This window comes from Lucilia cuprina, chromosome 6, assembly GCF_022045245.1.
Source record: "Lucilia cuprina isolate Lc7/37 chromosome 6, ASM2204524v1, whole genome shotgun sequence".
Classification (NCBI taxonomy): domain Eukaryota; kingdom Metazoa; phylum Arthropoda; class Insecta; order Diptera; family Calliphoridae; genus Lucilia; species Lucilia cuprina.
In genome coordinates, this window is record NC_060954.1 from 13,463,644 (window position 1) to 13,487,545 (window position 23,902).

Here is a 23,902-nt window from a genome sequence, read left to right on the forward strand (position 1 = left end):
ACTAGAACTGAACTAGAACTGAACTAGAACTGAACTAGAACTGAACTAGTACTGAACTAGAACTGAACTAGAACTGAACTAGAACTGAACTAGAACTGAACTATAACTTGAACTAGAACTGAACTACAACTGAACTAGAACTGAATTAGAACTGAACTAGAACTGAACTAGAACTAGAACTGAACTAGAACTAGAACTGAACTAGAACTGAACTAGAACTGAACTAGAACTGAACTAGAACTGAACTAGAACTGAACTAGAACTGAACTAGAACTGAACTAGAACTGAACTAGAACTGAACTAGAACTGAACTAGAACTGAACTAGAACTGAACTAGAACTGAACTAGAACTGAACTAGAACTGAACTAGAACTGAACTAGAACTGAACTAGAACTGAACCAGAACTGAACTAGAACTGAACTAGAACTGAACTAGAACTGAACTAGAACTGAACTAGAACTGAACTAGAACTAGAACTAGAACTAGAACTGAACTAGAACTGAACTAGAACTGAACTAGAACTGAACTAGAACTGAACCAGAATTGAAATAGAACTGAACTAGAACTAAACTAGAACTGAACTAGAACTGAATTAGAACTGAACTAGAACTGAACTAGAACTAAACTAGAACTGAACTATAACTGTACTAGAACTGAACTAGAACTGAACTACAACTGAACTAGAACTGAATTAGAACTGAACTAGAAGTGAACTAGAATTGAACTAGAACTGAACTAGAAATGAACTAGAAATAAACTAGAACTGAACTAGAACTGAACTAGAAATGAACTAGAACTGAACTAGAAATGAACTAAAACTAAACTGGAACTGAACTAGAACTAAGCTAGAACGGAACAGGATTTAAACTAGAACTGGATTAGAACTGAACTAGAATTAAGCTAGAACTAAAATATAACTGAACGAGAACTAAACAAGATGTGAACTAAAACTGATTTTGAACTGAACTAGATCTAAGCTAAAACTGAAAGAGAACTAAAATAAAACTGAACAAGAAGTTAACTTAAACAAAACAGGAACTCGACGGGAATTAGCATTGAACTAACTTCTTTTGTTTTTTTTTCTATTCATAACTAGGATGATACCTTGGTTTCGAAAATACGCAATTTAGTCGATTATGCCATTGAATTGGAATCATTTGCCGGCTCGGATAAAGAAACAAATCCCGCTTTCAAAGAATACAATGGTCTATTTCAATTGCGTAAAATTGCAGCCATTAATACACTAAGTGCCTACATGCCGGAAACAACTGATTTGGCATTTAAACTAAAACGCAAAAAGTTTGTTATTGAAAAATTACATTTGCCACCGGGTAAGTAGTAGACGTTCTATAAATGCAACTCACGACACAATAAACTACAAATACGTACATACAAATAAGCATATAAATTAATTGAAATAATTTGTTTTTTTTTTATTTAAATTTTCTCACTAGAATTACAAGATGATTCAGCTGCTAAAGAAGATGTAAAACCAACACTTAGTTGTGGCAGTAATATAAGTCCAAATCCAAATGTTTCATTAGATTTTTGAACAACAACAACAACAAAAGTACAAGTTAAAAAAAAACATAGTTTAATTAACTCAAACAAACCAGAAACAGTTAACAGCTAATAACAATAGACATTATTCAATAATATTTTTTTATAAAATACAAAATAATTGAAACTATAAAGAAAAGTAAAACTCATTTAAATAAATCGTCCTTAACAAACAATCTTAATACAATTTAATTTAACTCAATTCTACAAATGAAACTAAAGAAGGCAATAACAACAATAAACATCTAACTACAATTTAGAATAAACATTTTTTAAAAATAAATTCTAATATTTCTTATTTTTTTTAATTTTATATTTATATTTTTTTTTTCTTTAGCGATTATATTTGTATTACGATTTTAGGGCCACCAATTTAAATAAAAATTATAAACAAACAAAAAAAAACGTTAAAATGTTTAGTTATGCAAAAAACAATATCAAACAAAATTTTTATTGTATGTGTATATTATAAAGTGTGTTCATACTATCAAAAAGAATTAAAAATAAATAAACAAAATAAAATATTTGTACAAATTAGAAAAAAAAATTGTAGCTCTTCTTTAAGCCAAAACATGTAGTTAACTAATATAAAATGTTGGAATTTTTTTTTTAAGCGCAAACAAACGGTTATGGTTGAAAAATTTAAAGTGTTTAATTTGCTAGTTTTTGTTTTTTCTATTTAGTTTATGGTCATTATGAAAATTGTTAGAAAAACCTGACCATAAACAATATAAAATGTATTAACAACTCTAATTTAGTGTATTATTAGTTGAAATTAATGCAGGTTATTCCACCCCTAAAGTAATTTTAATATTATGGGTTCATTCATTTGTTGTTTACGACTTTCTAAAAACATTTCAGTGAATATATGTTATTCAGAAGTATACAATATACAATTATACAACAGACTAGACAATAGACCTAAATAAACCAGACTTTAAACTATTCTATATTTCAGACTATAGATACGACTATAGTCCAGATTATTAACTAGAATATAGTCATTAAGTGAATTACAACTGATTTAGAACTGAACTAGAACTGAATTATAACTAGAAATTAACTTGAACTGAATTAGAACTGTACTAGAATTGAACTAGAACAGAACCAGAAGTGAAATAGAACTGAACTAGAATTAAACTAGAACTAAACAAGAATCGAATTAAAACTGAAGCATTACTGAACTAGAACGAAACAAGAACTCAACTAGCACTAGAATAGAACTGAACTAGAACTGAACAAAAACTGCACTAGCACTTAAGCAGAACCTAACTAGAATTGAACTAGAACTAAACTAAATTGTAACTAAACTAGAATTGAACTACAAACTGAACCAAAAGTGAACTAGAACTAAACCAGAACTGAACTAGAACTAAACAAGAATCGAATTAGAACTGAACTAACGCAGAAATGTACTAGAACTGAAAAATAATCGAATTAGAACTGAACCATAACTGAACTACAACTAAACAATAACTGAACTACAACTGAACTAGAATTGAACTAGAACTGAACTAGAAGTGAACTTGGATTGAATAAGAACCAAATTACAACTGACCAAGAGCAAAAGTAGAATTGAACTAGAACTGAATTATAACTAAACTAGAACTGACCTAGAATTGAACTAGAACTGAACCATTACTGAACTAAAACTAAACAGTAACTGAACTAGAACTGAACCAGAATTGAACTAGGATTGAACAATAACCGAATTAGAACTAACCAAGAGCAAAAGCAGAATTGAACTGGAACTGAACTAGAACTGAATTTAAAATGAACTAGAAGTGAACAAGAACTAAACTAGAACTTAGGCAGAACAGAACTAGAACCGAACATAACTGACTTAGAACTGAACTGAATTTGAATTAGAACTGAACAAGAACCGAATTAGAACTGGACTGAAGCAGAAATGAACCAAAACTGAACTAGAACTGAACAAGAATCGAAATAAAATTGAACTATAACTGAACTAGAATTGAACTAGAACTTAACTAGAACTGGAACTGAACTAAAACTTAAGTAGAACTGAACAAGAATCGAATTAGAACTGAACCATAACTGAACTAGCATTGAATCAGAGTTAAACTAGAACTGAACTAATAATGAACTAGAACTAAACTACAACCTAACTAGAACTGAGCTAGAACTAAACTAGAACTGATCCAGAACTGAACTGGAACTGAATTAGAAGTGAACTAGAATTGAACCAAAAGTGAAATAGAACTGAATTAAAACTGAACAAGAACTGAATTTAATCTGAATTGGAAGTAAACTAGAAGTGAACAATAACAGAAGTAAAACTAAGCTGAAAATTAACTTTAACTGAATTAAAACTGAACCCAACACAGCCGGTCTACCAGACTAAAACACTAACCTATCGAAGGAAACAGAACTAGAAGAACTAGAAGTGATTAAAAACAAAACTGGAACTGAGCTGAAATGAACTTGAACTGAATTAGAACTGAGCTAGAACTAAATTAGAACTGAACTTGAACTGAAGTAGTACTAAACTAGAACTGGGGCAGAACTGACATAGAACTGAAATAATGCGGAGCTAGAACAAAAAGATGAACTAAAATTGAACAAGATGTTAACTGTCACTAGAACTAAACAAGATGTTAACTGTCACTAGACAAAACTGTTCCAGGCTATAGTTCTGACTATTAAAAGAGTTTACCACATCATGGGAAATACTTTCCTATGAGCTAAAACTCAAAACCAACTTAAGAAGTATAATTTCCTTCAAATCCATAAATGGCAAAATTCACTTTTAAATTAAGTAATGACTAGACATGAACTCAGAATACATAAACATGTTCAACGTCTCTCCGACACAGCACAACACAACAACGGTATTTATGTATTTCCTAAGAACAGTTTTAATTTCCAAAATGAGTCGTCATTATGTATGAACACTGACGTTTGACACCATGACACATGAAGTGTGGGTGCATCGGCTTAATGTACAAATAACGACTCCAACAATAACAAAATATGTCCAATAGCAAATAAATAAATAAATAAATAAAAATGAAAATTATACGAAAAGAACATTTTAATAATTGTGTAAATGTAATTCTACTTCCGAATACATACTTTTTTTGATACGATAATCGTGCACATGCATTCGTTCTCTCTCCCGTTACAATGATCTATTATTGTATTGGTTTGTTAGTATGTCGTTTTCGTTTTGTGCTTAATTTCAGTTTGTTGCAAGTACTTTTGTGTACTTTAATTGTAACAAAAGACCGCTGCTGCCAATGTTTGACCCCAATGATTGTTGTTTGGAGCAATGGCTTCGGTATCATCTCATCAGAAAAGTCAGATCGTTACGCTTAGGCGGCGAACATTTCATTCAAATGTTGAATTGTAGGCGAACAACAACAACAAAAATTAATTCAAATTAAACAAAAAGCACCTCATGAATCATGGAATTTAGAGCAAAACGATTTTATTTGTTCGTTTATTTAATTTTAATTCAAATAAAATTTTTTATTAAATTTATAAAACGAGCTCTCTTCAAAGGTCTTTTAAAGGTCAAAGTTAGAAGGCAAATATGAAGACGGAAGGGAATATTTTCATTAAGGGGAGGTAGTGAGAAATTTTGCTGATAACTAACTAAATAACTACAGCTACAGGCCCCAAATCCCTCTTACTTATTCATTCCGAGAAGACTTTCAGTCCAACTATCGTTCAGATCTGAATTCAGATCTGATCAGAAAATTAAAATAGTTGTACCTCTAAACCCGTGGCAGGAGACTCTTAGTCCTAATCTCGTTGATATCTGAAGGCTTATTAAAACATTTGGACCTACAGACTCGGTTCTAAACTTCCTCGCACTTAAACACTTTCTTCCCAACAAAGTATCTTCCTATACGCTAGAGTATTTAAATCGTACATGGCCTAAAAACTGTCCCCTTTTTTTAAGCTACACCACTTACATATACATACATATTAACCCACTTTGCTCCATGCCATTCCCTCTATTCATATGTATGTAATTATCAACGATTTTCCGATTGTTTTGATTAAAACTGTTTGCCACACGTTCGTAAAAATATATATTTTATTTTCTTTTAAATACTTGTTCGCAGGTTAATCATGTTCTCCATAAACACTTTATCACAATTAGAAACAACAACAACATATACGTATATATGTGAGAACTACTATAGTCTGTAGTTTTTTTGTTTATTGACGATATGTTTGTTTATATTTTCTTGACTTTTGTTATTGTTTACCATTAAGGTTCCATTTGGTTACACACATAAAAATGAGCCCTAACTTTATATCAGTTTCCTCCCGCTCAATACCCGTTTATTTATACTCAAATAGAAAACATAATTGTTTATGTGGGTGAGAGAGCCAGAGAGAGAGAGAGAAAGAGTTTATGAATTGAGAGTGATAAGTAGTTGAGGAGAACACCTATTATTTAGTTTTGGTTTTTAGCAGACATGGAAAATTGGTAATTTTGAAACAGGCTATGGACTAGTCTATTGCTATTAACTAGTCTATGATCTAGCATATAGGCAAGACTTTGTCTAATCTATGGACTAGTCTATAGACAAAGTCTAAAGTCACTCTATGGACTAGTCTATTGTTAAGTCTACAAATTAGTCTATGGACTATTCTATGGTCTAGTCTATTGATTAGTTATGGACTAGTCTATGGTCATGTCTATGAACTAGTCTATGATTTAGTCTATGGAATAGTCTATAATCCACAAACTAGCCAATAGATGGACTAGTCTGTGGACTTATCTAAATACACTCAACCAGAGACTTGTCTATAGACTAGTCCATAGTCTAGGCACTAGTCCATAGACTAGACGCAAGTCCATAGAATCGAATAGACTGGACGCAAGTCCATAGAATCGACAAGACTAGTCCATAGATAGTCTATTGATTAGTCCATGGACTAGACAATACACAAGTCTCTAGTCACTCTATGGACTAGTCTATGGTCTAGACTATGGACTAGTCTATGGTCTAGACTATCGACTAGTGTATGGTCTAGACTATGGACTAGTGTATGGTCTAGTCTATACTAGTATAGTCTAGTCCCTAGACTAGTCAAAAGTCTATATATACACTATACACTATTTATAGACTAGTCTCTATTCTAGTCTATGGACTAGTCTCTATTCTAGTCTATGGACTAGTCTATAGCCAAGTCTCTAGTACTAGTCTGTGGACTTATCTTTATACTAGTCTGTGGACTTATCTTTAACTCATTCATACAGTAACCAGAGACCAGAGACATAGACTAGAGACTAGTCCAAAGAAGAGACTATAGGCTAGACTAGTCTATATAATAGTCTTTTAAATAGTCTAAGCAATATGACTATTCTATTGACTACGCTAGTCCATTGACTAGTCTATGGAATAGTCTATTGACTAGGCTACTGAGTAGTCTATCTACTAGTCCATTAACTAGTTTATGTGCTAATAATCTAATAATCTAATCTGTGGACTTATTGTAGGACTAGTCTAATCTAGTCTTTAGTATATTCTATAGACTAGTCTTTAGACAAGTCTCTAGACAACTCTATGAACTAGTTTCTATTCTCTAGCCTAGACTACGGATTAGAGTATGGACTAATCTACGGACTAATCATGGATTATTCTGTGGACTAGTCTTTCGTCTATTCTATAGACAACTCTCTAGTCTATGGTTTTATATACTGCTTAGTCTAGGAACTAGTTAATAGACTAATCCATTGTCTGTAGACTTGAATAAACCAGAGACTATTCCACAGACTATTCTGTAGATTAGTTCATACACTAATCCATAGACTAAAATAGAAACTAGTTAACAGAATAGACTAGGGATTTGTTTGTAGTCTAAGGACTAGTCTAACGACTAATCTATTTATTATGAACTACATGGACAAGTTTATTGTATAGTCTTTGAACATATCGCGTACTGCTTAGTTTTTGTTGTAAAAAAGTACAATTATACAGAATTTTCCATCCCTGTTGTTGAGAAGAGAAGGGAGAACCAGTTTTTATTAATAAATAAAATAACAAATGGATCATCATCGTTATAGGCATTGAACTCTATAGTGTTGCCACAAAATGTTGCTCATTTAGTTGTAATAGTTAAACCATACGCTAAACATTACGTTATAAAATGTAACGGTTATGAAGCTAAACGAAACGATAAACCATATAGAAAAAATAAATACTACTAATTGATAAAAAAATAAGAAAATTACAGTTCATATAAAGATAGATACAAAAAGAAAATCTAAAGAAATATTATCAGAAAATAAGTAAATTTATAAGAAAATAAAATAGAAATAATAAAAGAAATTTAATCTGTTTAAAAAAATGTGAATAAAAAGTATTAAAAATAAAGAAGTTTTTAAAATTTTACTTAAATTATAAACTTTGGCTTTAAAATTTAAAAATTTTGTTGTAAATTAATCGTGTACCCATTATGGCTCGATTTTGTAATCATAAACTTTTGCTCAACTGTTGTAATTTCCTATTTTTGGTAAGTTTAGAATTCTTTTTGATAATACAAATTTAAATGCTGGTCATTTTATTTACAAGAAAAAAAAAACATTATTTTTATTGTTAATTATATGATTCAATGAAACATTAATCATCGAATATACAAAAAGAGTTATTTGTAACTTGGCTTCGGAACAGCATGTGTCTTAGGGCGGGATTCTTACTACACAGTTAAACTAGGCTTTACTTGCTGTTAAATTTAAGTGATAACAGATTTATGCGGACTTTAACCGAACATGGTGTTTTGCAGTTATGGATCTGTATTGCCAACTTTTCAGTCAAAAATATAAACAATAAACAGCTGTTTTTTGTTAACATAACTTTTGTAAAATAAAATATCAGTTGTAATTCAACTCTGAGTTGGGGAACAACTCTCGCCTCATCGTTTTTATTTGTTAAGGACGGTCAGACTTATGCTTGCTGTTGGGCTTTCGATAGAATTACTCCTCACCCCGCACTAATATAATGCACTACTTCGTATAACTGTTCTAAGTTATAAACGCGTGCTTTCGCTTTACCTCAAAGTGAGGTTATGTTTTTAACTGGTGGAGACCATAAAATACTCACGATATAACCTGGTGGAGACCATTTAAACTCAAATATAATACTAGTGGAGACCATTAATACTTTTGATGAAATTAAGTCCGGATGCTCCAACTTCCAATATGAAGGTATAGGTCGTTTGGTAGGGGTTTCTCTGTACCAACGTGTGATAACCGGGCATTATGAGTGCTTAATGCACCGCCATCCTAATTAAAACCCAAGAATAATAGGTAACTTTACTGATTACTGAAAAACACAAAACATATATTAAACTAGGTTTAATCAAAGAAAGAAGATTATCTTTATCAGAAAAACCCGCCCTAAGTGACAGCTGTATCAATCAAAAGTTTTATTCTATCAACTATAGTCGACCTGTCACAACTACCTTGAAGACAAATTGACGAGTCCGTATCTAGAGAAATTCAAGTTATTATCAAAATTTGATTTCAACTAATCGATGGTCGATGTTCTCTATATTACCTTGGACAGGAGTCCTTTGCCCTTCATACCCATTTGGTTCATTAATGCAGCTGTAGCAGCGAGACGTGTAAAGTCAACTAATCGATGTTAGTTGTCTCTAAATTACTTGTTACATCGTCCAGTTAAAATTACATATCGATCGGATCAATGTTATCTTCTTTGCCCTTCGTAGCCGTGTAAAGTTAACTAATCGATGGTAGTGGTCTCTGTATTACTTGTTACGCCACCATCCTGTTGAAATTCGATATCAGCGAAAATCTTCTTTTCGTTTTGTACCTGTTAGAATCATTCTGGTACAGCTACCAGCACCGATACGCGAAAAGAGACTTTTAAGTTTCACCTAAACACATAACAATAACATTGAAACATATTTAAGTTTGGGCAGTAGTAGTTTTTATCGTCTAGTATTTAGAAACTGAGTTTTCGAATGTAGTTCCATAAAATTTTCCAAGCGCTATAGCTCAGGAAATAATACCATTTCAATGATATTTGAATCTAATTTCGACAGCCATTTTACATTCGATAGGTTAGTAAATAGTTAGTTTATTCGACCAGAAGGCATGGATTCAATTACTCAATGGTGTCTTAGGTGTATTTCCTTGGATTTAATGTAATGTACATCAATCTTTCAAACTAATTTCCTATCTTAACAATTGGTACCGGCTTTGGACCCATATTTAAGTTTGGGCAGTAGTTCTTATCGTCTAGTATTTAGAAACTGAGTTTTTCAAGCACTGTCCCTCGAAGAATAACATTCCTTCAAAGATATTTGAATCTAATTTCGAAAACCTATTCGACACGAATTTTTCTCTTTACGCTTCTCATTTTTTCTTCAGACATTATAAAGGGATCAAATTGGATCCAAGTAAAGCAATGCTCGTTGTAGTCTAAATTCTGCATAACCTAACCTACACATTTTAAACACATCCGTTGTGCAAATGTTAACAAAACAATACTGAGCTTCAGTATTGTCAACGGAACAGATTGGCTATGAGTGATACCTGAATGTCTCATATCTAGTCTAAGATCCCATTTCAATCCTACTTTGTCGAAATCTAAATTCTATACACATCCGTTGTCTAAATGTTAACAAACGTTGTAAGCTTACTATTGACAACGGATTGTATCAATTTCGGTACTTTTCTACCGCTTTTTTCCCTCTGTGTTGGTCTATAAATCTGTGTGTCGACTAAGAATACGTTCTACTTTTGACCTTTCACCTTCTCTACTCGTTAGGGTTACAGCACGATATAGTTTTGCATTCCTTTTTATATCCTAAGAGCTAGTGTTGAGATTGTCTAAAGATAAGAACAGAGTGAGTGACACTTTATAGCTGGTCTTAGATCCCATATCAATCCTTTATTTCTCCTTTATAGCGCCTAATATCGATATACTTTGTCCAAAATCTAAATCCTATACACATCCGTTGTCTAAATGTTAACAAACGTTGTAAGCTCACTACGAATTGTATCGATTCAGTACTTTTCTACCGATTTTTATACCCTACACTACTTTAGTGGGGAGGGTATATTGGGTTTAAGCTGATGTTTGTAACGCACGATAATATTTGTCCTATGCCCACCTTAAAGTATACCAATCGGCTCAGAATCATTTTCAATGTCCGTCCGTCTGTCTGTCTCTTTATCCGTCCGTCTATCCGTCCATGTAAACCTTGTAATCCAACTACAGGCCGCAATTTTGAAGATAATTAAAAGAAATTTGGTACATGATCTTGTATTGACGAACCCTATTGAAAATGGTTAAGATCGGTCCATTATTTCACCTAGCCCTCATATAACTGTACCCCCGAATAGGGCTTGTAAACATTGTAATCAAACTACAGGTCAAATTTTGGAGATAATTCAATGAAATTTGGTATGTGATCTTCTATTATACCGTAGACGAAGGCTATTGAAAATAATTAACGTCGGTCCATTATTTCACTTAGCCCCCATACAACTGAACCCCTGAATAGAGCTTGTTAACCTTGTAATTAGACTACAGGTCGAAATTTTAGAGATAATTCAAAGAAATTTGGCACATAATCATTTATGGTAGTTAACATCAGTGTATTATTTCACCTAGGCCCCATAGAACTGAACCCGTCAAATAGGGCTTTTAAGTCCATAATTATGTTTAATATACTCGTATCTCGACAAAAAGCTGCAAAACCAAGTTCTATACTAGTCTTGACGACCCCGATGAACTTTACAATTATAGGGCCTCATTTGGCCTTAGCCCATCTAAAAAGTCCCCATCAAAATTTTACTTAAATATCCAAAGTTTTATTAAACAGTAAATGGCTTTAGGATATCTGAGCCAAGGTACAATTCAACTTAAATGCTTTATTATGAAAACTAAATCACATTTTATTCGTATACAGGTGTAGAGTATTATATGATCGGCCTCGTCCGACTATAACTTCGGCCTTTTCTCTGATATGACTTATCATTCTGCACTCTTATTCTCAGCCTAAGAGCTAGTGATGTGATGAGGGTATATCACAATTTTCGGATTTTTAATGTGAATCTCCAGACCCGTTTTATATGCCAGTTTAGAGCTAACCACGTAACAGATTCTGAAATCTGGCAGATTTAGTGTAAGCTTGGTTATAGCTGGTCTAAGATTCTATGTCAAGCCTATATTTCTCTTTTGTAACAAATAATATCGATATACATTATTCCTTACGATCTTTATTGTATTTTCCCATTTAAGTTTCTGATCATGGATTACTCTTAGGTATTAAACCCTGTCGATCAGATTTTGTTATTTTGAGAGCGTTAAAGTGTTTTTATTTGCTTTATAGAGAAAATTTTGGAGAAATCTATCTTCTTCAAATAAGAGAAATCTATCCTTTTTGAAATTACTATATACGTTTGTTGTTTTTGTTTACATTTACATATCAAATACAAATGTATTTTACATTTATTTATGCTCTGCTGATCAGTTTCATTTTTTTTTAATTTTTTTTTATTATTTTTATTTAATATTTTACAATGAATCAACCTCAACGTTTGCCACACGCTCTTTTGTTATTTAGAAGTTTAGTTTTGTTTTTTTATTATTTATTATTGTCGGTATTATGATACATACATATGTATGTTTGTTTGTATATACACATGTTGCTGCTGCTGATGATAATGTTTTTTGATGAGTGTGTAATAATTGTTTCACTTTCTATGTACAACGAACGCCAGCTATAGCGTGAGTTAGTCAGTCACTCACTCACTCACTCACTCACTTACTCAGACTATTTGTATATGAAAGAAGCTTTACAAGTCCACAAAAAATAAATTAGATTTTACATAGTTGAAGTGTTGATTGATGTTTGGTTAAATATTTTCAAGTTTATTTTCAATATTTTAAATGAATATATTTTTAAATACTTTGTGGTCTTTGGGTGGTTTTTTAATCACAAACCTTGAAGTATAAAAATAATCAAGATTAAATCATTTCCAGACTTCTTTCGAATAATATAAAAAGCCCACAGAAATCGGATCACTTTTATTTACTAATAAAACTCGACTTTAGAATGAAACTTAACAAGTTCATTTTCTGGCTATACTAGAGGCGCTTAAAGCATAAAAATCTGTGATCACTTTTATTTCCCATTAAAACTTAATTTTTGAGTGAAAACATAAAAGTCCATTTTATGGCTAAACTAGAAGTGCTAGGGCTTAAAGGATGAAAATCTGTGATCACTTCTATTTCCCACTAAATCTCGATTTATGAGTGAAAACATAAAAGTCCATTTTCTGGCTAAACTAGAGCAGCCAGGGCTTAAAGGATGAAAATCTGTGATTACTTCTATTTCCTACCAAAACTCGATTTATGAGTGAAAACATAAAAGTCCATTTTCTGGCTAAACTAGAGGAGCTAGGGCTTAAAGGATGAAAATCTGTGATCACTTTTACTTCCTACTAAAACTCGATTTATGAGTGAAAACGTAAAAGTTCTTTTTCTGGCTAAACTAAAAGAGCTAGGGCATAAAGAGCAGCTAGGGCTTAAATACTGAAAATCTGTGATCACTTTTATTCCTACAAAAACTCGATTTTAGAGTGAAAACATAAAAGTCCATTTTCTGGCTAAACTAGAGCAGCTTAAATAATGATAATCTGTGATCACTTATATTTCCCACTAAAACTCTATTTTTTAGTGAAAATATAAAAGTCCATTTTCTGGCTAAACTAGAAGTGCTAGGGCTTAAAGAATGAAAATCTGTGATCACTTCTATTTCCCATTAAATCTCGATTTTTGAGTGAAAACATAAAAGTCCATTTTCTGGCTAAACTAGAGCAGCTAGAGCTTAAAGGATGAAAATCTGTGATTACTTCTAATTCCCACTAAAAAAACTCGATTTTTGAGTAAAAACATAAAGGTCCATTTTCTGGCTAAACTAGAAGTGTTAGGGCATAAAGGAATGGAAATCTGTGATCACTTCTATTTTCCACTAAATCTCGATTTATGAGTGAAAACATACAAGCCATTTTCTGGCTAGACTAGAGCAGCTAGGGCTTAAAGGATGAAAATCTGTGATCACTTCTATTTCCCATTAAAACTTGATTTTTCAGTGAAAATATAAAAGTCAATTTTCTGGCTAAACTAGAAGTGCTAGGGCTTAAAGGATGAAAATTTGTGATCACTTCTATTTCCCACTAAAATTCTATTTCCCACTAAAACTCGATTTCTGAGTGAAAACATAAAAGTCCATTTTCTGGCTAAACTAGAGCAGCTAGGGCTTAAAGGATGAAAATCTGTGATCACTTCTATTTCCCACTAAATCTCGATTGTTGAGTGAAAACATGAAAGTCCATTTTCTGGCTAAACTAGAGCAGCTAGAGCTTAAAGGATGAAAATCTGTGATCACTTCTATTTCCCACTAAAACTCGATTTCTGAGTGAAAACATAAAAGTCCATTTTCTGGCTAAACTAGAGCAGCTAGAGCTTAAAGGATGAAAATCTGTGATCATTTTTATTTCCTACCAAAACTCGATTTTTGAGTGAAAACATAAAAGACCATTTTCTGGCTAAACTAGAGCAGCTAGGGATTAAAGGATGTAAATCTGTGATCACTTCTATTTCCTACTAAAACTCGATTTCTGAGTGAAAACATAAAAGTCCATTTTCTGGCTAAACTAGAGGAGCTAGGGCTTAAAGGATGAAAATCTGTGATCACTTTTATTTCCTACCAAAACTTGATTTTTGAGTGAAAACCTTAAAGTCCTTTTTCTGGCTAAACTAAAAGAGCTAGGGCATAAGAATGGAAATCTGTGATCACTTCTATTTCCCACTAAAACTCGATTTTTGAGTGAAAATATAATGTCCATTTTCTGGCTAAACTAGAAGTGCTAGGGCTTAAAGGATGAAAATCTGTGATCACTTCTATTTCCCACTAAATCTCGATTTATTAGTGAAAACATAAAAGTTCATTTTCTGGCTAAACTAGAGCAGCTAGAGCCTAAAGGATGAAAATCTGTGATCATTTTTATTTCCTACCAAAACTAGATTTTTGAGTGAAAACACAAAAGTCCATTTTCTGGCTAAACTAGAGCAGCTAGGGCTTAAATATTAGAAATCTGTGATCACTTTTATTTTATACAAAAACTCGATTTTTTAGTGAAAACATAAAAGTCAATTTTCTTAAAGGATGAAAATCTGTGATCACTTATATTTCCAATTAAAACTCGATTTTTGAGTGAAAATATAAAAGTCCATTTTCTGGCTAAACTAGAGCAGCTAGAGCTTAAAGGATGAGAATCTGTAATCACTTCTATTTCCCACTAAAACTCGATTTCTGAGTGAAAACATAAAAGTCCATTTTCTGGCTAAACTAGAGCAGCTAGAGCTTAAAGGATGAAAATCTGTCATTACTTCTAATTCCTATTAAAACTCGATTTTTGAGTGAAAACATAAAAGTCTATTTTCTTTAAGCTAGGGCTTAAAGAATGAAAATCTGTGATCACTTCTATTTCCTATTAAAACTCGATTTTTGAGTGAAAATATAAAAGTCCATATTCTGGCTAAACTAGAGCAGCTAGGGCTTAAAGGATGAAAATTTGTGATCACTTCTATTTCCCACTGAAACTCGATTTTTGAGTGAAAATATAAAAGTTCATTTTCTGGCTAAACTAGAGCAGCTAGGGCTTAAAGAATGAAAATCTGAGATCACTTCTATTTCCCATTAAAACTCGATTTTTGAGTGAAAATATAAAAGTCCATTTTCTGGCTAAACTAGAGCAGCTAGGGCTTAAAGGATGAAAATTTGTGATCACTTCTATTTCCCACTAAAACTCGATTTTTGAGTGAAAATATAAAAGTTCATTTTCTGGCTTGAGTGAAAATATAAAAGTTCATTTTCTGGCTAAACTAGAGCAGCTAGGGCTTAAAGGATGAAAATCTGTGATCACTTCTATTACCCATTAAAACTCGATTTCTGAGTGAAAACATAAAAGTCCATTTTCTGGCTAAACTAGAGCAGCTAGAGCTTAAAGGATGAAAATCTGTGATCACTTCTATTACCACCTAAAGCTCGATTTCTGAGTGAAAACATAAAAGTCCATTTTCTGGCTAAACTAGAGCAGCTAGGGCTTAAAGGATGAAAATCTGTGATCACTTCTATTCCCCACTAAATCTCGATTTTTGAGTGAAAACATAAAAGTCCATTTTCTGGCTAATGTAGAAGTGCTAGGGCTTAAAGTATGAAAATCTGTGATCACTTCTATTTCCCACTCGATTTATCTCGATTTATGAGTGAAAACATAAAAGTCCATTTTCTGGCTAAACTAGAGCAGCTAGGGCTTAAAGGATGAAAATCTGTGATCACTTCTATTTCCCATTAAAACTTGATTTTTCAGTGAAAATGTAAAAGTCAATTTTTTGGCTAAACTAGAAGTGCTAGGGCTTAAAGGATGAAAATTTGTGATCACTTCTATTTCCCACTAAAACTCGATTTCTGAGTGAAAACATAAAAGTCCATTTTCTGGCTAAACTAGAGCAGCTAGAGCTTAAAGGATGAAAATCTGTGATCACTTCTAATTCCCACTAAAACTCGATTTTTGAGTGAAAATATAAAAGTCTATTTTCTGGCTAAACTAGAGCAGCTAGGGCTTAAAGGATGAAAATCTGTGATCACTTTTATTTCCTACCAAAACTCGATTTTTGAGTGAAAACATAAAGGTCCATTTTCTGGCTAAAGTAGAAGTGCTAGGGCATAAAAATATAAATGTCCATTTTCTGGCTAAACTAGAGCAACTAGGGCTTAAAGGATGAAAATCTGTGATCATTTTTATTTCCTACCAAAACTCGATTTTTTAGTGAAAACATAAAAGTCCATTTTCTGGCTAAACTAAAAGAGCTAGGGCATAAAGGATGGAAATCTGTGATCACTTCTATTTCCCACTAAAACTCGATTTTTGAGTGAAAACATGAAAGTCCATTTTCTGGCTAAACTAGAGCAGCTAGGGCTTAAATAATGAAAATCTGTGATCACTTCTATTACCCACTAAAACTCGATTTCTGAGTGAAAACATAAAAGTCCATTTTCTGGCTAAACTAGAGCAGCTAGAGCTTAAAGGATGAAAATCTCTGATCACTTCTATTTCCCACTAAATCTCGATTGTTGAGTGAAGACATGAAAGTCCATTTTCTGGCTAAACTAGAGCAGCTAGGGCTTAAAGGATGAAAATCTGTGATCACTTCTATTTCCCACTAAAACTCGATTTCTGAGTGAAAACATAAAAGTTCATTTTCTGGCTAAACTAGAGCAGCTAGAGCTTAAAGGATGAAAATCTGTGATCATTTTTATTTCCTACCAAAACTCGATTTTGAGTGAAAACATAAAAGTCCAATTGGCTCCTCTAAAACTAGAACAGCTAGGGCTTTAAAGGATGAAAATCTGTGATCACTTCTATTTCCCATTAAAACTTGATTTTTCAGTGAAAATATAAAAGTCAATTTTCTGGCTAAACTAGAAGTGCTAGGGCTTAAAGAATGAAAATTTGTGATCACTTCTATTTCTCATTAAAACTCGATTTTTGAGTGAAAATATAAAAGTCCATTTTCTGGCTAAACTAGAGCAGCTAGGGCTTAAATAATGAAAATCTGTGATCACTTCTATTTCCCACTAAAACACGATTTCTGAGTGAAAACATAAAAGTCCATTTTCTGGCTAAACTAGAGCAGCTAGGGCTTAAAGGCTGAAAATCTGTGATCATTTCTAATTCCCACTAAAACTCGATTTATGAGTGAAAACATAAAAGTCCATTTTCTGGCTAAACTAGAACAGCTAGGGCTTAAAGGATGAAAATCTGTGATCACTCCTATTTCCCATTAAACCTTGATTTTTCAGTGAAAATATAAAAGTCCATTTTCTGGCTAAACTAGAAGTGCTAGGGCTTAAAGGATGAAAATTTGTGATCACTTCTATTTCCCACTAAAACTCGATTTTTGAGTGAAAACATAAAAGTCCATTTTCTGGCTAAACTAGAGCAGCTAGAGCTTAAAGGATGAAAATCTCTGATCACTTCTATTTCCCACTAAATCTCGATTGTTGAGTGAAAACATGAAAGTCCATTTTCTGGCTAAACTAGAGCAGCTAGGGCTTAAAGGATGAAAATCTGTGATCACTTCTATTTCCCACTAAAACTCGATTTCTGAGTGAAAACATAAAAGTTCATTTTCTGGCTAAACTAGAGCCGCTAGAGCTTAAAGGATGAAAATCTGTGATCATTTTTATTTCCTACCAAAACTCGATTTTTGAGTGAAAACATAAAAGTCCAATTTCTGGCTAAACTAGAGCAGCTAGGGCTTAAAGGATGAAAATCTGTGATCACTTCTATTTCCTACTAAATCTCGATTTTTGAGTGAAAACCTAAAAGTTCTTTTTCTGGCTAAACTAAAAGAGCTAGGGCTTAAATAATGAAAATCTGTGATCACTTTTACTTCCTACTAAAACTCGATTTATGAGTGAAAACGTAAAAGTTCTTTTTCTGGCTAAACTAAAAGAGCTAGGGCATAAAGAGCAGCTAGGGCTTAAATACTGAAAATCTGTGATCACTTTTATTCCTACAAAAACTCGATTTTAGAGTGAAAACATAAAAGTCAATTTTCTTAAAGGATGAAAATCTGTGATCATTTTTATTTCCTACCAAAACTCGATTTTTGAGTGAAAACATAAAAGTCCAATTTCTGGCTAAACTAGAACAGCTAGGGCTTAAAGGATGAAAATCTGTGATCACTTCTATTTCCCACTAAAACTCGATTTTTGAGTGAAAACATAAAAGTCCATTTTCTGGCTAAACTAGAAGTGCTAGGGCTTAAAGGATGAAAATTTGTGATCACTTCTATTTCCCACTAAAACTCGATTTTTGAGTGAAAACATAAAAGTCCATTTTCTGGCTAAACTAGAGCAGCTAGGGCTTAAAGGATGAAAATCTGTGATCACTTCTATTTCCCACTAAATCTCGATTTCTGAGTGATAACATTAAAGTCCATTTTCTGGCTAAACTAGAGCAGCTAGGGCTTAAAGGATGAAAATCTGTGATCATTTTTATTTCCCACTAAAACTCGATTTTTGAGTGAAAACATAAAAGTCCTTTTTCTGGCTAAACTAAAAGAGCTAGGGCATAAAGAGCACCTTGGGCTTAAATACTGAAAATCTGTGATCACTTTTATTCCTACAAAAACTCGATTTTTGAGTGAAAACATAAAAGTCCATTTTCTGGCTAAACTAGAGCAGATAGGGCTTAAATAATGATAATCTTTGATCACTTATATTTCCCACTAAAACTCTATTTTTGAGTGAAAATATAAAAGTCCATTTTCTGGCTAAACTAGAGCAGCTAGAGCTTAAAGGATGAAAATCTGTGATCACTTCTAATTCCCACTAAAACTCGATTTTTGAGTGAAAATATAAAAGTCCATTTTCTGGACTTAAAGGATGAAAATCCTTTCATCCTCAAAAATCTCGATTTTTGACTGAAAACATAAAAGTCCATTTTCTGGCTAAACTAGAGCAGCTAGAGCTTAAAGGATGAAAATCTGTGATCACTTCTAATTCCGACTAAAACTCGATTTTTAAGTGAAAATATAAAACTCCATTTTCTGGCTAAACTAGAAGTGCTAGGGCTTAAAGGATGGAAATCTGTGATCACTTCTATTTCCCACTAAAACTCAATTGTTGAGTGAAAACATGAAAGTCCATTTTCTGGCTAAACTAGAGCAGCTAGGGCATAAAGGATGAAAATCTGTGATCACTCCTATTACCCACTAAAACTCGATTTCTGAGTAAAAACATAAAAGTCCATTTTCTGGCTAAACTAGAGCAGCTAGAGCTTAAAGGATGAAAATCTGTGATCACTTCTATTTCCCATTAAAACTTGATTTTTCAGTGAAAATATAAAAGTCAACTAAAACTCGATTTTTGAGTGAAAATATAAAAATCCATTTTCTGGCTAAACTAGAAGTGCTAGGGTTTAAAGGATGAAAATCTGTGATCACTTCTATTTCCCACTAAATCTTGATTTATGAGTGAAAACATAAAAGTCCATTTTCTGGCTAAACTAGAGCAGCTAGAGCTTAAAGGATAAAAATCTGTGATTATTTTTATTTCCTACCAAAAATCGATTTTTGAGTGAAAACACAAAAGTTCATTTTCTGGCTAAACTAGAGCAGCTAGGGCTTAAATAATGAAAAATATGTGATCACTTTTATTTCCTACCAAAACTCGATTTTTGAGTGAAAACATAAAAGTCCATTTTCTGGCTAAACTAGAAGTGCTAGGGGCTAAAGGAAGAAAATCTGTGATCATTTTTATTTCCTACCAAAACTTGATTTTTGAGTGAAAACATAAAAGTCCTTTTTCTGGCTAATTTAAAAGAGCTAGGGCATAAAAAGGATGAAAATCTGTGATCACTTCTATTTCCCATTAAAACTTGATTTTTCAGTGAAAATATAAAAGTCCATTTTCTGGCTAAACTAGAGCAGCTAGAGCTTAAAGGATGAAAATTTGTGATCACTTCTATTTCTCACTAAAACTCGATTTCTGAGTGAAAACATAAAAGTCCATTTTCTGGCTAAACGAGAGCCGCTAGGACTTAAATAATGAAAATCTGTGATCACTTCTATTTCCCACTAAAACTAGATTTCTGAGTGAAAACATAAAAGTCCATTTTCTTGCTAAACTAGAAGTGCTAGGGCTTAAAGGATGAAAATCTGTAATCACTTTTATTTCCTACCAAAACTCGATTTTTGAGTGAAAACATAAAAGTCCATTTTCTGGCTAAACTAGAGCAGCTAGGGCTTAAAGGATGAAAATCTGTGATCACTTTTATTTCCTACCAAAACTCGTTTTTTGTATGTGAAAACATAAACTAGAAGTGCTAGGCTAAACTAGAAGTACTAGGGCCTAAAGGATGAAAATTTGTAATCACTTCTATTTCCTACTAAAACTCGATTTTTGAGTGAAAACATAAAAGTCCATTTTCTGGCTAAACTAGAAGGCTAGGGCTTAAAGGATGAAAATCTGTGATCACTTCTATTTCCCACTAAATCTCGATTTATGAGTGAAAACATAAAAGTCCATTTTTTGGCTAAACTAGAGGAGCTAGGGCTTAAAGGATGAAAATCTGTGGACACTTTTATTTCCCACTAAATCTCGATTTATGAGTGAAAACATAAAAGTCCATTTTCTGGCTAAACTAAAGGAACTAGGGCTTTTTCTGGCTAAACTGGAGGAGCTAGAGCTTAAATAATAGAAATCTGTGATCACTTCTATTTCCCACTAAAACTCAATTTCTGAGTGAAAGCATAAAAGTCCATTTTCTGGCTTAACTAGAGTAGCTAGGGCTTAAAGAATTAAAATTTGTGATCATTTCTATTTCCCACTAAAACTCTGAATGAAAACATAAAAGTCCATTTTCTGGCTAAACTAGAGCAGCTAAGGCTTAAAGGATGAAAATCTGTGATCATTTTTATTTCCTAGCAAAACTCGATTTTTGAGTGAAAATATAAAAGTCAATTTTCTGGCTAAACCAGAGCGGCTAGGACTTAAAGGATGAAAATCTGTAATCACTTCTATTTCCCACTAAAACCCGATTTTTGAGGGAAAACATAAAAGTCCATTTTCTGGCTAAACTAGAGCAGCTAGGGCTTAAAGAATGAAAATTTGTGATCACTTCTGTTTTCCACTAAATCTCGAGTTATGAGATTTAGTATAATTTTAGTTCAGTTTAAGTTCACAATTGAATTCCTAAACATTCAAGATTTTTAACTCCCCATTTTTCTTCTTACAGATCTGTGGAACGATATTACTTTTATCCGGATTTTATCTGTTCAGTGATACCAAACGAATATTGCTCTCACGATTGTTAGCAGCCACCAGTGAACAACTCAATGATCTACCACAACCATTATTTTACTATATCTCAGTGGGTCTGGCGGTGGCGGGTTTAATAGCCGTTTTAGCAGCCATGATGGGTTTCTGGGCATCGTGTCTGAACACCTACTGCTGCCTTAGCTTCTATTTCCTTACAGTAGTGGTTCTGCTCTTGGCCGAATCTGTAGTTTGTTTGGCCATTACATTATGGCCTCATTGTTTGGGCATTAGTTTGGATGAAACTAAAATGGTTAAAGCTTTACAGGGCAACTATGGAGTGCCGGGCAGAGAACAATTTACCATAGCCATGGACTTGGCTCAAGCGAAATTCGGTTGTTGTGCTATGAACAGTGATATTAACTACGATACCTCCATGTGGAAGCTGCAGGGTTATGGACAACGTGATTGGGTGGTGCCTTTAACATGCTGCATCTTAGAAAATCCAGCCGATAGACAATCGTATTTAGATCCTAAACCGGCCAATGAAACTCTGTGTCAATCTTTGGAGAAGAAAGACTATAATCAATATCGTTTTACCACGCCCTGCCTAAACTTTTTGGATAATTGGTATCGTGAACAATACGCCATTTTCTTGGCGGCCAGTTTAATACTGGCGGTTGTGGAATTTTGTGTTTTACTCAGTATTACTTTGGCCTGTACGAAAATTTCGAGTAAAAAAGCAAAAGTGGAAAATTTTATGGAAATGCGTAAAAGAGCCAAATCACGACAAATGTTAGTGGAAAATATTTACGAACCCGAAGTAGAATTGCGTTCCGTTGAGGAGACGGCTAGAGGTGCTATACATGGTGTACCTAGCGATATTTCGGAAGATTTTAAAGAAGTTTACATACAACCTAGAGATTTGTATAAACAACGATTTAATACGACCTTCAAACCGATATCCAGTGATTATAGTGTACCACAAAGAAGTTATTTAGTTTAATATTTGACGTTTATTTATAATGTACTGATGATAGTATTTTTGTATTTTATTATTTAATAATTTAAATTTATTTTATGCATTTCTATTATAAAATTTTAAGATTAATTTTATACGTTGCCTTTTCTTATAGTTTTTAAATGAAAACAATCATATTTTATATATTAAAAGAAACCAAAGAAATATGAAATAATGGTGTAGTTTTAATGGTTTGAAAAACAAGTTAAGGTAAACTATGTATTATTTAAACGAAATTTTAAAAATGTTTAACTTTGCATCCGCTAATAATGTAAAGGGTTAATTTTTACTTTTCAAAGGGGTTAATAACTTATATTATCTACGATTGGAACTCTACTGATGTGTGAAAACATTGATAAGGGTGTGTTTTGTGAACCATATCGGATCAATAAGTGTTTCTCTTAAACTTTCTAATATTGCAGATGTTATTTGATAAACAAAACATTAAAATATTTTATATGTTATATATATTACCTTAAAAGAATATGGTTGGAAGTTGGTTTGTTTTGGACATCAGCAACAACCTTCAGAAATCGTCAAGGCTAAATATCTGCTAAGTGCTCCTTTAAGCAAACATATCTGTTTCTTAATTTGGTGAATTCTCGATACAGATTCCAACTTTGGCTAGTCAAATCTTTAAATCAGACTCGTGAAAGATCACCTCTAAAAAATAAAAAATACATATATATTTCCGATCAAAAAGATTAGTAGAAATATAGTCTATAGTCATGACTAGAGTCTATAGTCTAGACTAGAGTCTATGGTCTGGACTAGAGTCTAGTCTGGGCTATAGTGTATAGTCTGGACTAGAGTCTATAGTTTGGACTATAGTGTATAGTCTGGACTATAGTTTGAACAATAGTCTATAGTCAGGACTATAGTCTATAGTCTGGACTATAGTCTATAGTCTGGACAATAGTCTATAGTCTGGACTATAGTCTATAGTCTGGACTATAGTCTATAGTTTATACTATAGTCTATAGTATGAACTATAGTCTATAGTCTGGACTATAGTCTATATAGTCTATAGTCTGGACTATAGTCTATATAGTCTATAGTCTGGACTATAGTCTGGACTAGAGTTTATAGTTTGGATTATAATCTATACTCTGGACTATAGTTTATACTCTGGATTATAGTTTATACTCTGGACTATAGTCTATTCTCCGGACTATAGTTTATAGTCTGCACTATAGTTTACAGACTGGACTATAGTCTATATTTAGCACTATTGTCTATAGTCTGAACTATAGTTTATAGTCTGGACAGCCTATAGTCTGGACACTCTATACTCTGCACAGTTTATACTCTAGACTAGAGTCTATAGTCAGAACTATAGTCTAAAGTCTAGTCTATAGATTAGTCTATAGTCTGGACTATAGATTAGTCTATAGTCTGGACTATAGATTTGTCTTTAGTCTGGACTATAGATTAGTCTATAGTCTGGACTATAGATTAGTCTATAGTCT

The 23,902-nt window shown here is 32.7% G+C and overlaps 2 protein-coding genes across 2 annotated transcripts in view; both read left to right on the forward strand.

The window, feature by feature from the left end:
- Positions 1-2,108, forward strand: part of LOC111679914 (putative elongator complex protein 4) — a 5,016-nt gene extending 2,908 nt beyond the window's left edge. Inside the window, exons 3-4 of the mRNA XM_023441519.2 lie at positions 1,098-1,332; positions 1,456-2,108. Of these exons, the coding sequence (XP_023297287.2) occupies positions 1,098-1,332; positions 1,456-1,553 (333 nt within the window). The 3' untranslated portion in view covers positions 1,554-2,108. The remainder of the gene's footprint in view (positions 1-1,097; positions 1,333-1,455) is intronic.
- Positions 2,109-7,861: 5,753 nt separating this feature from the next.
- Positions 7,862-22,528, forward strand: LOC111679917. The gene is made up of 2 exons (XM_023441522.2): positions 7,862-8,059; positions 21,393-22,528. Exons 1-2 carry the CDS (start codon positions 8,003-8,005, stop codon positions 22,416-22,418), a joined length of 1,083 nt encoding a protein of 360 aa, XP_023297290.2. The 5' UTR covers positions 7,862-8,002; the 3' UTR covers positions 22,419-22,528.
- Positions 22,529-23,902: the final 1,374 nt, after the last annotated feature.

Coding starts and splice junctions, on each gene's coding strand:
- LOC111679917 (XM_023441522.2), top strand. CDS start 8,003: ATGGCTCGATTTTGTAATCATAAACTTTTGCTCAACTGTTGTAATTTC. Junction 8,060..21,392: donor GTTGTAATTTCCTATTTTTG/GTAAGTTTAGAA, acceptor TTCTTCTTACAG/ATCTGTGGAACGATATTACT.